This window comes from Polypterus senegalus, chromosome 3 (genome assembly GCF_016835505.1).
Source record: "Polypterus senegalus isolate Bchr_013 chromosome 3, ASM1683550v1, whole genome shotgun sequence".
NCBI lineage: Eukaryota > Metazoa > Chordata > Cladistia > Polypteriformes > Polypteridae > Polypterus > Polypterus senegalus.
The window spans coordinates 98,805,780-98,821,887 of record NC_053156.1 but is presented as its reverse complement, the minus strand read 5'-3'; the positions used below and the strand labels follow the sequence as shown (position 1 = coordinate 98,821,887).

General features: G+C 38.0%; 1 protein-coding gene across 5 annotated transcripts in view; it reads right to left on the bottom strand.

Annotated features, from left to right (window-relative positions):
- The window catches only part of LOC120525402 (synaptotagmin-like protein 2), a 541,287-nt gene that overhangs the window by 235,566 nt on the left and 289,613 nt on the right, over positions 1 to 16,108 (bottom strand). For 4 of the 5 annotated variants that reach the window (XM_039747656.1, XM_039747657.1, XM_039747658.1 and 1 more), the window contains 2 exons: positions 12,196 to 12,341; positions 9,280 to 9,376 (listed from right to left, as the gene is read on the bottom strand). In XM_039747656.1, coding sequence (XP_039603590.1) covers positions 9,280 to 9,376; positions 12,196 to 12,341 — 243 coding nt within the window. The remainder of the gene's footprint in view (positions 1 to 9,279; positions 9,377 to 12,195; positions 12,342 to 16,108) is intronic. The other variant, XM_039747659.1, reaches the window with a different exon arrangement.

The window sequence follows — 16,108 nt, the reverse complement described above, 5'->3', positions numbered from 1 at the left end:
TGAATGGGAGGGGAGATGATGACGCGACTCTCCCACCTGCCTTAACTGTCAATCCCCCACAAACACAGTCTCTCAGAATTTGCATAAGCACAGCCCTTTATGTGCAATTTTAACTTAGTTACAAAGTGATCAAAACTCTCGTTTATATCCTGCGTCCTCTCATTAAACTTGTAATCCCGCATTACCCGGGGGCATGACAAACGCCAGCGGCAGCCTGTCTATGAACTTAAATTTAAACTTTAGGTTTACACCTTGCTTTGTTTCCGAAGTAGCAGCACTCATGAATATGGTTGTATATGTCACTCTCTCGCTTCTTATTGTTTCGCTGCCTTCCCAATTATATAATGCATGTTTTCTTCAGCGCTTTTTGGAGCTCTTCCTGGTTTTCTATGCACTGTGTTGACAGTCAGTTCACTTGATTACATGGGAGGCGTGATAATGTCACACGAAACTCCACCCCCACGGCTTTCGAGCTCAACTCCATTACAGTAAATGGAGAAAAATACCTTCCAGTTATGACCATTACGCGTAGAATTTCGAAATGAAACTTGCCCAACTTTTGTAAGGAAGCTGTAAGGAATGAGCCTGCCAAATTTCAGCCTTCTACCTACACGGGAACTTGGTGGGTGAGTGAGTGAGTGTCAGTCAGGGCTTTGCCTTTTATTAGTATAGATATAAAGCTGATATGACAATATATCTTTGACACTATGTATCAGACAAAGGAAATCACAGCAATCCACAAGAACAATAATTCATTCTCAGCAACTATCTGAATTGTAGTTTAACTATATCAACTGAAGTGTGTGATGTCAATTCTAATTACAGAATATAACTAGAGAGTTAAGTGTCAGACAGACTCAAAATATAGAGGTTAATCCCTTTGAGTGTGCTGAGGTTTCACAAAGATTCAGTAACCAGTGACCATGTCTGATTGAGGCTTTGAAGCCCTGTCACGATTCAATCTCAGTACTACGCATGTCTGCCCGAGGCTTCGAAGCCCTGCCATGATCCAATCTCAGTACTACGCATGTCTGAGGCTTCAAAGCCCCATGATGATGCAACCTCAGTATGCATGTCTGCTCAGTGCTTCTAACCAAGCTTGATGATTCCAGTGCCCATGTCTGCGTAGTGTTTCGAATCATTATTCATCAAGCTCCCGTCTGAAGTACATATGGCATTAACAGAGTTCAAAAACTCGACAGAATTCCCATTGAAATGAATGTTTGTGGATGATAAATATGTTAAATGATTGTGCCCGATAATAAAAAAAAAAAAAAGATTATACATCATACAAATGCTGACTTGTAGAATGCATAATACTGCAAAGAAGAGCTTTAGTAATATGGGTGACGACACATCTCTCACTATAATACTCTCATAAATATCCATTCTTCACCTCAGGCAACATTTTCATGCAACACTGAACGTATGTCATATAGTATACATCTATATATAATTGTTTTATTTATACATACATGCATACATGTGGTGCAGCGGTAGCATTGCCGCTTCATAATAAGGCTTGCGTGGGTTCGGGTCCTACGTCCACCCACTGTGAATTGTCACCCAAAACAGTCTGTTACTTTTTTTCATTTAACAGCAAATTCCACCATGGACCGAGAGCGAGCAAGGCGAGAACACTAGTAAAGATATATCAAATGGAAATAGGCATCTTGTTTTATGTCTATAACAAAAAAAAAAAATATTTGAGTGACAATTTCAACTGTTACTGTAGTTCTTGATGGTGGGTTTAGCAGTTTAAATTTTTAAATATTAAATTAATCAGGTGGAATGTGTTCATACTTTGAGTGTTTGCCAGAGCTACATTGCAAATATGTTAGTAACTGAGATTGAACCACTATAACTGGAAGATTGCTTAGTTGTCCAGTCTATCTCATTCCTATGTGACTATGATGTTTTACTGATCGCCTGTCCGGACCTTGAAGATGTGTTCACGAGGGAGGGATGCTGCTGTTAAAAGCAAATGCTTTTTCAACAGCAGGTCCAGATGAGTTTATCCTGCTTTCTGTTGCCTCAGCACTCAAGAGGATCTTTAATGCCGACCTTGATATGTGCAATGCTCACCTTGGAGTGCCCCATGTGCATCTGTGTGTCAGTGTGCTGGATTCACACCTTTGAATGTTTGATGCAGCAGAGCAAATTGAACCTGATCTACCACAGTGGGTTTATCATCACCTTATTCAGTGGAGGGGTTCATGGATGTCAAATGGCAATGAATAGAAGATGAATTAATGTAAATAAGTGAGCTGCCTTACGTAATTAGTCGTCGCATTTTGATGGCGATTCTAAGTGATGATGATTCCCCAAACAGATCTCTTATGCGGTCCTTCCACAGTATCCTTCAAAATTATTTTGTTCAAATTGGTTATAAAGATTTCACTCCAGATCATTTTTTTTATTATTCTTAATTTGATGAGTCTTTAATTCAGATTGAACTCGGGCTAGCACTACGCTCAGAATTTGAAACACAACCACCTTAGTTAGTTGAACCACTAATGGCGTCTTTTCTTAGTAGCGAACTTGTTACTTTTGTGCTCCACAAAATATTGTGACTCATTAATAAATGAAATATTTCAATACTTGACCAAATAATAAGGATTTCACCTTTTCTTTCTCAAATGTGCTTACCTATATCATGGCAAAGTACAGGGATAAACCTTAATTAAAACGGAGTACTGTAGACGGAAAATACAGTCAGACCAAAGAAAACATTTAAGGCTATTAAATGTGATCTCAAGAAAAGATGAGGGTTAATTATAATACTAATAACAGGAGCAATTATAATGATACAGTGCAAAAGTAAATACAGTACTAATTAAAAGAGCCGGGAATCAATGAGTGAGGCATCTTATTTTGTTTAACTCTTGCTATCATATAGTGCATTCTGCCTGTCGGCGTTAGTTATATATATATTTCTATTTTTTAGACATCAGATGCCAGAAGCTGCTGACGAACCCTTCTCTTCGTTGTCAGTCTGTAGCAGCGAAAAAAAAGCAATAAGAGTTTTAACAGACGTCATTGAACTGGATCATGAGCTTGTGTAACATTAATGGAAATTACCAGGAGGTGTCACTAGAGAGATGAGTGTCAAATGCTTCGAAGTTTCAATATGATTTCCGACACAATTGTTTCAAACGTTTTGATGCTTCGTAAGGCTTCACTCAGACCATCACTACTCAAAGGATATTCTTCTGGTCAGTTAAACAGAGGGGTCTGTTAATCAGTTTCAGCTGCTTTGGTGTTAATTAAATTAACAGGTGCACTAGAGGGGTAACAATGATATGACCCCAAAACAGGAATGGCTTAACAGGTGGAGCCCACTGACATTCTCCATCCCGCCCCTTCCCTCATCTTCTCTGACTTTTTTCACTAGCTTTGCATTTGGCTACAGTCTGTGTCACTACTGGTAGCATGAGGAGATACCTGAACCGGTAGTCCAACTTCTCCAGGATGGCACATCAATACGTGTCATTGCTACAAGGATTGCGGTGCCTCCCAGCACAGTCTCAAGGACATGGAAGAGATTCCAGGAGATAGGCAGTTACACTAATTGATCTGCACAGGACTGTAGAAAGTCCTTAACCCATCAGCAGGACCGGTGTCTGCACCTTTGGGCAAGGAGAAACAGGATGAACACTGCCAGAGCCCTACAAAATGACCTCCAGGAAGCCACTGGTGTGAATGTGGCCCGAGAGCCCCATGTCCTCTAGTGGGCCCTGTGCTCACTGCCCGGCACCATGGAGCTCAATTGACCTTTGCCATAGAATACTAAAATTGGCAGGTCCACAACTGGTGCCCTGTGTCTTTTCACAGATGAGCAGGTTCACCCTGAGTATATGTGACAGACATGAAAGGGTCTGGAGAAGTCGTGGAGAATGTTATGCTGCCTGTAACATTGTTCAACAGGACTGGTTTGGTGGTAGGTCAGTGATGGTCTGGTGTGGCATATCTATGGAGGGACGCTCAGACCTCTACAGACTAGAGAACGTCATCTTGACTGCCATTAGATAATCGGGATGAAATCCTTGGACCCATTGTCAGAATCTACGCTGGTGCAGTGGGTTCTGGGTTCCTCCTGGTGCACTACAATGCCCAGCCTCATGTGGCAAGAGTATGCAGGCAGTTCCTGGAGGATGAAGGAATTGATACCATTGACTGGCCACCATGCTCGCCTGACCTAAATCCAACAGAACACCTGTAGGACATTATGTTGTTTCGGTCCATCCGATGCTACCAGATTTCACCTTAAAATGTACAGGAGCTCAGTGATGCCCTGGTCTTCAAGCGTGATGGCCTGCATCCGAACAGTTTCGGCGCCCGTGTCCTCTCCGAAAACATATCGAAGGTAATTTGTTTTTCTTGACTCTCTATCTCTGCTCTTAACCCCTTCCGAAATAATACTGCTGTGCCAGGACATGATGAATGTTTAATAGAGTCTTCCGTTAAAGTGCACACCATTAATACTGTAATAAGCAATCTCAATGCACGTAGAAAACCTAGGAAATACGGCATAAACTCCAATAATCTAATTAAAATCACTATTTTAAAGGAACAATGTATTAAAACTATAAAAACAGATCACAGATTAAACAAAAAATACACACAGAGCGGCGCTAATAATAATAATTTAGTTCCTATTCCAAATATCAATAAACACATAGTACTCATCTTTGCACCTCCGAAACATTAAATATGGCACTATTAAATGTTAGAGCTTTAACTAACAAAACGTTTTTTTATCAACGATCTTATTAGTGATAAAAATAGATCTTATTGCACTAAATGAAACGTGGCTTGTTCAGATGCGCGCAGTTTTAATCGAATCTGCCTCCGGATTACAGTTTTACTCATGCAAACCGCCAGGGAAAAAGGGGCGGATTGGCTAACATTTACTCGAGCCGATTAAAATGTAAAGATGTCAGTTTTGGTAAGTTCAAGTCCTTTGAGTATCTTGCCGTTGTTATCCATGGAGATTCTCAAGTTCTAGTACTATCCGTGTATAGACCTCCTAAATATAACGCGTCGTTTTTTGAGGAATTCTCTGACTTAATGTCAATTTTAATTACTAACTATGACACACTCCTAATAGTTGGCGACTTTAATTTTCATATAGATAATCAGTGTGATCTAAAAGTAAAAGAATTTATGAACCTCCTGGATTCTTTTGATTTGAGACAACTCATAAATCAGCCTACACATAAAGCAGGTCATACATTAGACTTAGTGATTACTAAAGGACTGAAAGTTGATATAAAACAGATCATTGATATTGGTCTATCAGACCATTTTCTTCTACTTTTAATATAGAAATAATGATAAAAACACTCATGAGAAGCATATTGTTAAAAACGCTTCTTTGATTCGCAGCAGCTTTAAAACTTACAAACATTTTAAGCAATCAGTCCGTATATAGTGCCAGCTATAATAGCGAGGACAATGTAAATAGTAAGGTGGAAAGATTTAATTCTAAAGTGAGAGCTGCTGTTGACATAGTTGCACCTGAAAAGACAGTGAAAAAATCTTCTAGCATTGTTATACCATGGAAGACCCAAAGAGTGTCTGATTTAAAGAGAACATGCCGTAGAGCTGAGCGTCAATGGAGGAAGAGTAAACTTACTATCCACCACGAAATATTAAAAGTCAAAATAACAGAATACAATAACACTGTCCGTCTTGAGAGACGCTGCTATTTCTCAAGATTATAAATAACAATGCTAGTAATCCCAGAGTCTTATTTTCAACAATTGATCGCCTACTAAACCCAGGTAGCTCAAAGGAATGCCTCCTAAGTGCTTCCAGTGAAACCTGTGAGGCTGTCGCTGTATTTTCAATCAAAAATTAATGATATTAGAAATAACATAGTATATCCCCCAACACTAAGGATCCTCCTAAACCCCAGCATCCTGTTATAAACAAATTAAACTCTTTCACTAGGATAGATTTACCTGATTTAAAAAAATAATCTCTCAATTAAAACCCTCCACCTCGTCCTTGACCCGATACCAACAAGGTTTTTCAAAGAAGTATCAGGCGTGCTAATTGATAATGTTTTCCTGACATAGTAAATTCGTCACTAGATACTGGGGTCTTCCCAGACTGTCTTAAGACTGCTGTAGTTAAACCCCTACTTAAGAAACATAATCTTGACCCTCGCTCTTGAAAATTTTAGACCCATCTCTAACCTGCCTTCTTAAGTAAAGTTCTGGAGAAGGCAGTCATTATGCAGTTAAATGACCACCTAAATAAACATGCTATTCTTGATAAATTTCAGTCAGGTTTTAGAACAAATCACAGCACAGAAACTGCACTCGTTAAAGTAGTAAATGACTTTGGGTAAATGCAGACAGAGGCCATTTATCTGTTCTCATCCTCTTAGATCTGAGTGCTGCATTTGACACCATTGATCACAACATTCTTAGAAATCGCCTTAGTCAATGGGTGGGCCTCTCTGGCAGTGTCTTAAATTGGTTTGAATCCTACCTGACAGGGAGAAAATTTTTGTTAGTTGTGGGAATTACAACTCAAGACACATGATATCCATATGGTGTTCCACAAGGCTCTATCCTGGGTCCACTGTTATTCTCAATCTACATGCTTCCGTTAGGTCAGATTATCTCAGGGCACAACGTGAGCTACCACAGCTATGCTGATGACACACAGCTGTACTTATCAATAGCACCTGATGACCCTGATTCTATTGATTCACTAACAGAATGTCTGACTAGTATCTCAGAATGGATGAATAGTAATTTTCTCAAGTTAAATAAAGAGAAAACTGAAATTTTAGTGATCAGCAATAATGGATACAATGAGGCTATTAGAAATAAACTGGATACATTAGGATTAAAAGTCAAGACGGAGGTAAAAAGCTTAGGGGTGATTGTTGACTGTAATCTGAATTTTAAATCACATATTAATCAGATCATTAGGACAGCATTTTTCACTTAAGAAACATAAGTAAAGTTAGACCTCTTATATCACTGAAAGATGCTGAGAAATTAGTTCACGCGTTTGTTTTCAGTCGACTAGATTACTGTAATGCACTCCTCTCAGGACTACCCAAAAAAGATATAAATCGTTTGCAACTAGTGCAGAATGCAGCTGCTAGAATCCTAACTAGGAAAAGAAAATCAGAACACATTTCTCCAGTTTTAATGTCACTACACTGGTTACCTGTGTCATTCAGGATTGACTTTAAAATTCTGCTTATGGTTTATAAAGCCTTAAATAATCTCGCCCCATCTTATATATCGGAATGTCTGACACCTTATATTCCAAATCGTAACCTCAGATCCTCAAATGAGTGTCTCCTTAGAATTCCAAGAACAAAACTTAAAAGAAGTGGTGAGGCGGCCTTCTGCTGCTATGCACCTAAAATCTGGAATAGCCTGCCAATAGGAATTCGCCAGGCTGATACAGTAGAGCACTTTAAAACACTGCTGAAAACACATTACTTTAACATGGCCTTTTATAACTTCATTTTAATCGTAATTTAACTTAATCCTGATACTCTATATGTTCAATTCATCAAAATAACTATTCATGGTGGCTCTAAAATCGGTACTGACCCCTACTCTCTTTTCTGTTTCTTTTTCCGGTTTCTTTGTGGTGGTATTCAAAGCTTCATGATGCTCAAACAATGATGGACGGGTTAAAAGGCAGAAGTCTACGTGACCATCATCATCATCAAGCCCTTCCGTGAGAATCCTAAATCCAAAGAGGACTGTTTCATTTATATTAGGTAGAATGCCCAGAGGGGACTGGGCGGTCTCATGGTCTGGAATCCCTACAGATTTTATTTTTCTCCAGCCATCTGGAGTTTTTTTGTTTTTCTGTCCCCTGGCCATTGAACCTTACTCTTATTCGATGTTAATGTTGATTTATTTTGTTTTATAATTGTGTTTCATTTTTCTATTCTTTAATATGTAAAGCACTGAGCTACTGTTTGTATAAAAATGTGCTATATAAATAAATGTTGTTGTTGTTGGTCCAGATCTGGGAGGATATCCAACAGGACACCATCCATCATCTCATTAGGAGCATGCCCCAACATTGTCAGGCATACATACAAGTATGTAGGGGCTATATAAACTACTGAGTATGATTTTGAGTTGCTGCAATGAAATTTCATCAAAATGGACTAGCCTGTTGCATAATTTTTTCAATTTGAAATTCTGGGTATTTTTGAATTCAGCCCTCTGCAGGTTAATCATTTTTATTTCTATCAAACAATGTGGTATCCTTTCATTCCTAACACATTACCCAGTCCATATCGGTACAGATATCCAGGACGACTGTTGTTCCCATTGAGATCTGATGTGTTTCAAAGTGTTCCTTTAATTGTTTTGAGCAATTTATAAGGCCTAATGATCAAAATAAGAAACATTTGTAAAATTACAAATCAAAATGAATGTATTAAAAGTGAGAAAATTTTAGGTCTCTTACACTTTCTTCATGTTACATGACATTTGGCCTGGCCTATAGAATGATATAGAACATTTTAAGTCAAGTTCAGCTTGCAACAATGAAGCAGTTTGATTTAACAGGTTTCAGTTGTGACATTATGAGTTGCTCTGAAGTGTAACAGAGACAACAAAACCCTTAGTAAAAAGATACCCTTAAGCTAGATGAACTTGAAGACCATTTTTCAACATATGGAACCTATCTTTTGGCCTTGGGATAACAGGAGCCAATTATAATATGGTTGATTCAATGCACTTTTCCAGAATAGATGAATGCAGTGGTGACAAACAATGGACTCCTGTCCTTTGTCAAACATTGCTGTAGGCAACATTGAGAAATAAACGTGTCCAGAAAGCCAATTATATTGAAGTGAACAACCTCATGGAGCATGATGACTTCAGGTCATCTTGGATTGGAAGTCATATGCTGCCATCAAGAAAAGATAGCAAGGCAAAATATACTACCATGGACAAGCAGTGCACACTAATAAGAGTCTAGAGAGGAGGTGAAGTCCAGTCTGCCTGTTAAACATGTTATAAGACCTTTTACATTACTGATAATGCTAGATCACCAAACAAGGTCTTTGTAGCATGGTTTCAATGTCACATTGCTAATGTGGCACACTGCCTTAATGGTTTTAATGCTGGCCAGAACAGTACATTTTCCTTAAACCAGGCAAAATTAACTAAGGCACGAAAACTAAAAACTGTGGCACTCTTATGCGTAAATAAATTACACATGCATTCAAAAAATGCAAGCAAAAGGTAAAATAAAATAAACTAAAAATCTCTCTACCTCTGTAAAGGTAAGGTCTTTTCTTTCAAAGCAGTCAATTTTCTTGGTAGGTTTTTATACACTTTTGTTTCTTCAGGATCTCGTGAGGTTAGAGCTGCTTAAATAAAAACACAAAAGACAAAAAAAAAAAATGTTAAAAGACAGTGACTTGACATCAGTGGTAACAAACTCATAAGGACATACACTGCAAAATTTGCTTGGATAACATCCAAAAAAATCTCTCACATTAGAAGACAAAGCGGACTTTGGGCAGAGAAGAAACATTATTTTCTGCTTTAATCTAGTTACCTCACTAGCAAGCTATTTTTCCCCCCCAGACATTTCTTGGGACCCTATTCACTAAAACAAAGAAAATTACATTTTTATCCAGTTACCTGCCTTCATTTAATTCCCATATGACAAAAACAAATTCAATTGTATGTTTCCAACTCCTATTAAAAAGCACATTCTGAAAAAGGGAAGCTTCATCATGGATATTTTCAAGAGGCAAGATAAAAATCATACTGTATATGATATATACAACTAATACAAATGTAAAAGCTGTTGAAAAACTTCATATCCTTTTCAAATTGGACTGGTTTCTACACTGCCTTGTGATTGCTTAGAAAGTAGAGTAAAATGACAGTAAATAATACCACAAACATTTTCACAATTTAAACAATTATAGTACAACTAGACATTAAGCCCGTTACAATAACGGGCGCTAGAACAGTAGTGCATAAACATTAGTATGAACAGTCTATATTAAAATGGCAAGGAACCTTGTATGTGGCTGTAATATGCGTCACTGTATTGTGTGCCTTTAAATTTTCTCTCTCAGTATAACTGGTTTGTATTTCTGTAAAATGCCTGTAATTTTGTCTGACAGGAATACAGTGGAACGACCATAATTCGTTCCAAAATCTGGTTGTAACCCGATTTGGTCATGAACCGAAGTAATTTCCACCATAGGATTGTATGTAAATACAATTAATCCGTTCCAGACTGTATGAACTGTATGTAAATATATATTTTTAAGTTTTTAAGCACAAATATGGTTAATCATACCATTGAATGCCCTGTGTAATAGTAATCTAAATGTAAAAACATTGAATAACACTAAGAAAACCTTGAACAACAGAGAAAACTAACACTGCAAGAGTTTGAGCTATAGCCTTATGACCTGCTCGCTAAAAACACTTTTTTTTAAAACGAGTTTTAAGCACAGGGTAAAAAATGAACATTTGAAAAATACGTAATTTAATAAACGACCAAGAAAAGTAACATTGCAACAATGCACGTGCGTGTCTTTGTGTGTGTGTGTGTGTCTGTCTCTCGCGCACACGCACCTGTGTGTGTCTCTCTCTCTCTCTCTGCACACACAGGAAATGCACAGGAAGAGACTGAACACATGCGCACTTCACCAGAAGACACACAAAGACACCTGGACGCACACAGGGTTTTATTAAAGAGGATAGGTTTACCTTCAGAATGCTGAATAAGACTTGTTTCACAAATTTGTCCTAATGGTTTTTTATATTCAAAGCTTGGCATAATAACTTTAATCATCCACCTATCATCTTACCCTCTTAATCCAGTTTAAGGTCAGAAGGTTTTGTTCCTATGCTAGAATCATTGGATGCAAGGTGAAAAAAAATATTCTGGGTAGGGGGACAGTCAATAGAAATGAAAAAATGAAAATATTAAGCTGTGAAAGCTAAAATAGAGGAGCTAGACCACAAGGTTGTTGGTTTAACCTGGTACCAGTTTAACATGTGGGGCATTTTAGGGGTTGTTGTGTTTTACTTATATAAAAGGTGAGGTTTGGTGTTCAATTCCCAGTCAGCTGAAGGTTGAGAGTAGTGCCACAGAAGAGGAAGAGGATAATTCTTGGAAAAAAACATTCTCATTCTGTTGCTACAGAATATTGTTAAAGTTTGAAAAATGCAGCAAGCTTTACAGTGCATTTTAAAAACATACATAGGACATTTGGATGAACACACAAAGGTACATCATTCTGACTTGTCTTGTGTTTAGAAACTTTCTACTATTCTCACACCTAATTTTTCGTTATATTATGGGCTTTGAAACTTAAAAGGCAGCTGAACAAAAATTGTAAATACAAAAAAATATATATATATTGTATGCAATGAATGCAGACAATGTGCACAAAACATTTAATTGCAAGAAGTATTGTTTCGAGGGACATGGTAATTAAATACAAACTATTCCTCAATAAAATTTTAAATAGCATTCCAAGTTCTATTAAAAGTGGGGAATTAGTTGAAATGAAAACCAGAATACATGGACTACATGACCTGAGATACTAAATTTGGCTATGGAAGCTGCAATTTACTTTGCCACAATAAGACTTTAGTCAGCCAGCAATTTTTCAAGAGGAGTGAGTCAAGTGTTTATTTCTATGATAATAAGTTTCTCCAAATGTTAAGTAATAAAGTATATTGTTCAACAGAATATAGTACATTTCTTAAATAATTACAGGTAAAATTCCATTACAACGAATATTTTTACAACAAAGTATTTTTATCATCCCGACAGCTTCCCCATATGACACGAGTCTGTAGAAATCTTGTTACTATGAAGTACATTCAGCAGATACTTTCATTACAACGAACTGCACGAAAGACCTTGAAATGCCTGAATGAATCATCCACAGAGCAGTTAGTTCTGTGGCCACAGCTCAGTTGTGCACAACGATCCCCCAAAAAGAAACAAAAACTTTTTTATAAATGCAAAACTACATGTCCCCAAAGTATCACTTGTTATAATTAAACACTGTTTTATATATATATAAAAAAGGATATTTTCTTAATAGGAATATAAAGCATTATGACAAGACATTGCTACCTGAATTTAGGAATGCTGAAAGTTAAGCAATATTTATCAAAATAACCATTTAATTAATACAGTAAATACCTGGATTTGCTTTTCTCTTGAATGAGCATCTTACAATGTCAATTATGCTGAAGCTCTCATTGTAACGCCTAGATTTTATTTCATCAAACCACTCCCCCGTCATGATCTTCAGTCTTCTTGGATCAAAGATTGAGAGCCTTAATTGCCTAAAAATAAGGGAAATAAAAAATATTCCATCACAAAACAGAAAATACACTTCCAGTAATAAAGAATGATGCATGAAACAGCAAAACAATCAAAATTTCTGCTAACATTTTGTCAACTCAACTGTAACACAGTACTTAAAATATTACATACCTATTCATTCTTTTAAATTAAGTATGGGCACCAACAATCTCAAACAGGACTGGGGGAGGGTAGAATGTTTTTCAATGGCATATATAAAATTTACTACTGCCTCATGCTACATTTTCCAAAGACAAACTCCATTGATATACATTTATGCTTGCTATGTTAGAATTTTGCTTCTGTTTCACACACATTCTACAAAGGTCTCCCATTCCTCCTACTGAGGGCCCTTTACACCACTACATCTTTTTAAGCACCCACCACAAACGCATGCATTAGAGTTTTTCTGAACACCTCTACTGTATGCCACACTTCCATGCTTTGTGCCCTTTGGCCTCCACCTATGACTTTTGTCCTTCCTGCAAATTCCTTAAGGTCTTTCACTTCTAAAGTAGCTTTCTATCTCAGCATGTTCTCCTTTAGCTGGTTCACTATAATCTCATACAAGAGCTCTCATGGCAATCCTTCATGCACTTCAATAGTCACCACCTCAAACATTATCACAATCTTAGCATCTATCACTAGTGCAGCCTTCCCTTCACACTGCTCATCATGCTCTCTCATACATTGACATAACTAGAAACACTAACCAATCAACCACACCCAACCTCCTCAATGCCGACCTCACTTGCTCTCATAGCACTCTGCCAAATGCCTCATCCAGAACAACAAACTGACCTTGTTTATTTTTGCCTAACATTTTCCTGCATTTGTTTGATAACAGACTGAATCCAATTTGGGGCAGTGTGGTTGAAGACAGAGACAGACAGCAACATTGGCCACAAAGCAGAAGTTAAAAGTGGACAGGGTGCAGGACCCTTTCTCATACACTATCCTCACTCCATATAGTGAATAACAAATCAATTTAAAATGTCCCGTTGTCTTAGGCTAATCATCCTCAGAATGGGGTAGGTAAGCCTGAGGATACAGAGAAAAGGGAATGCTCTGTGAGACAGCTAAACACTGCCCCACCAGGCAAATATGATGTAAGCAGCTTAAAATTTCAGTTTTTCCTAATGTGCACATTTGTTGCATTAACATAGTAATTTCAGAACACTGAATGAGAGGGTAGCTAGAATCAGTTATTTTCAGTGTATGGCCTTTGCAGATCTTCACATTCAAGAATGGACATGAAAGATAACACCTTTATCTTCTTTAACGCATTACATGCCTTGCTACTTCTTTCAAAAGAAAGTACACTAAAGAACGAAAACATTATGTGTCTTCAATATTTCATACTTTAGAGAAAAGATTCAGCATTTAAGAAACATACTGTAATTATGGTTCAGTGCCACAAAGGCATGGTATTACACTTTGTCTCTTTTTATGTTCTGTCTAAAAATAAATGTACAAGAATTTAACTTATGAAAACTGCAACTAAACAGGCAGTGCTATAATCAAAGCCAGTCAGTAATATCAAGCATTTGAATTGCTAAGGTTTCTCAACAGCAATTTGCAGCAGCCTCACAGCTGGCTACAGCCAATCAACTGTACTCCGAATCTGGAAAAATAAACTGAGAACTTTGGCATGGACCTCTCACATATAAACAATTAAGTTTGCACATTTTAACAAGCAGGAAATCAATTCAATGCTGTCCTACATTTTCTCTTTGTCCAGTGAAGTAGGCAGCAACCCAGCATTTGTGAAATGGAAGGAACTTAAAGAAAGCTTAACTATGAAAGATGTATGGAAAAATTTGGGCTGTTTTTGTGGCAATTCAGCAATTTTAACGGAAACACTGCACAACAAGTTTGATCATGGATTCTATGTAGATCTGCTGCTGTACAAAAAGCCAGACCTGGTCAAAACTAGATCTAAAGCAGCAGGCTAATATTTACTATTTTATTTTTTCATAAGAAATGGTTTCTACCACAACAGACTACTTAGTCAACCAATGCTTGATTACATTTTCAAATCTAAATCCATATAGGGGGAAAAAAAAAACCTATTTAAATGTATTTTTACTGTAAAATACATACAATAGCACATAAAATGTTAGCTGTAACAGTTAAAGATGTTTAAACAAATTTTGAAATACAGTACTATACCACATATAAAGTGTGTAAGAATGTAGCAGAGACTTGAATGATCAATTCAAAACCTTTGACATTTAGATTCATTGTAATAATTACCAAGGTAAGTTCTAGAACTGAACAGTAAAATTAAGGTAACTGCTGCACCCTGAAAACATTCAAACTCAATGACTTTGTAAACATTTCTGAATTTGTGTCTTCTTCTTTTGGCTGCTCCCATTAGGGGTTGCCACAGCAGATCATCTTCTTCAATATCTTTCTGTCCTCTACATCTTGCTCTGTCACACCCCTCACCTGCATGTCCTCTCAAACCACATCCATAAACCTTCGCTTAGGCCTTCCTCTTTTCCTCTTGCCTGGCAGATCTATCTTTAACTTCATTTTCACAATATACACAGCATCTCTCCTCTGTACATGTTCAAACCAATGCAATCTCACCTCTCTGACTGTCTCCCAACTATCCAACCTGAGCTGACCCTATATTGTACTCATTTCTAATCCTGTCCTTCCTAGTCACCCCCAATGCAAATTTTAGCATCTTTAACTCTGCCACCTCCAGCTCTGTCTCCTGCTTTCTGGTCAGTGCTACTGTCTCCAACCCAAATAACATAGCTGGTCTCACTACCATCCTGTAGATCTTCCCTTTCACTCTTGCTGATAACCATCTGTCACAAATTACTCCTGCCACTCTTCTCCACCCATTCCACCCTGCCTGCACTTTTTTTCACCTCTCTTCAATAATCCCCATTACTCTGTACTGTTGATCAAGTATTTAAACTCATTCACCTTCGCCAACTCTACTCCCTGCATCCTCACCATTCCACTGACCTTCGTCTCATTCACACACATGTATTCTGTCTTGTTCCTACTGACCTTTATTCCTCTCCTCTCTAGAGCATATCTCCACCACTCCAGTGTCTCCTCAGCCTTCTCCCTACTCTCGCTACAGATCACAATGTCATCAGCAAATACAGCCCAAGGGGACTCCTGTCTAATCTCGTCTGTCAACCTGTCCATCACCATAGCAAATAAGGGCTCAGAGCCAATCTCTGATGTACTCCAACCTCCACGCTGAATGCATCCGTCACTCCTGCCGCAGACCTCACCACTGTCACACTTCACGCGTAGATATCCTGTACAACACTTACATACTTCTCTGCCACTCCCGACTTCCTCATACAATATCACAGCTCCTCTTGAGGCACCCGGTCTTATGCTTTCTCCAGGTCCACAAAGACACAATGCAACTCCTTCTGACCTTCTCTATACTTCTCCATCAACACCCTCAGAGCAAACATTGCATCTGTTGTGCTCGCTCTTAGCATGAAACCATACTGCTGCTCACTAATCATCACCCGACTTCTTAACCTAGCTTCCACTACTCTTTCCCATAACTTCATGCTCTGGCTTATCAATTTTACATCCCTGTAGTTACTACAGCTCTGCACATCCCCCTTATTCTTAAAAATTGGTACCAGTACACTTCTCCACTCCTCAGGCATCCTCTCACTTTCCAAGATTCCATTAAACAATCTGGTTAAAGACTCCACTGCCATCTCTCCTAAGCATCTCCATGCTTCCACGGGTATGT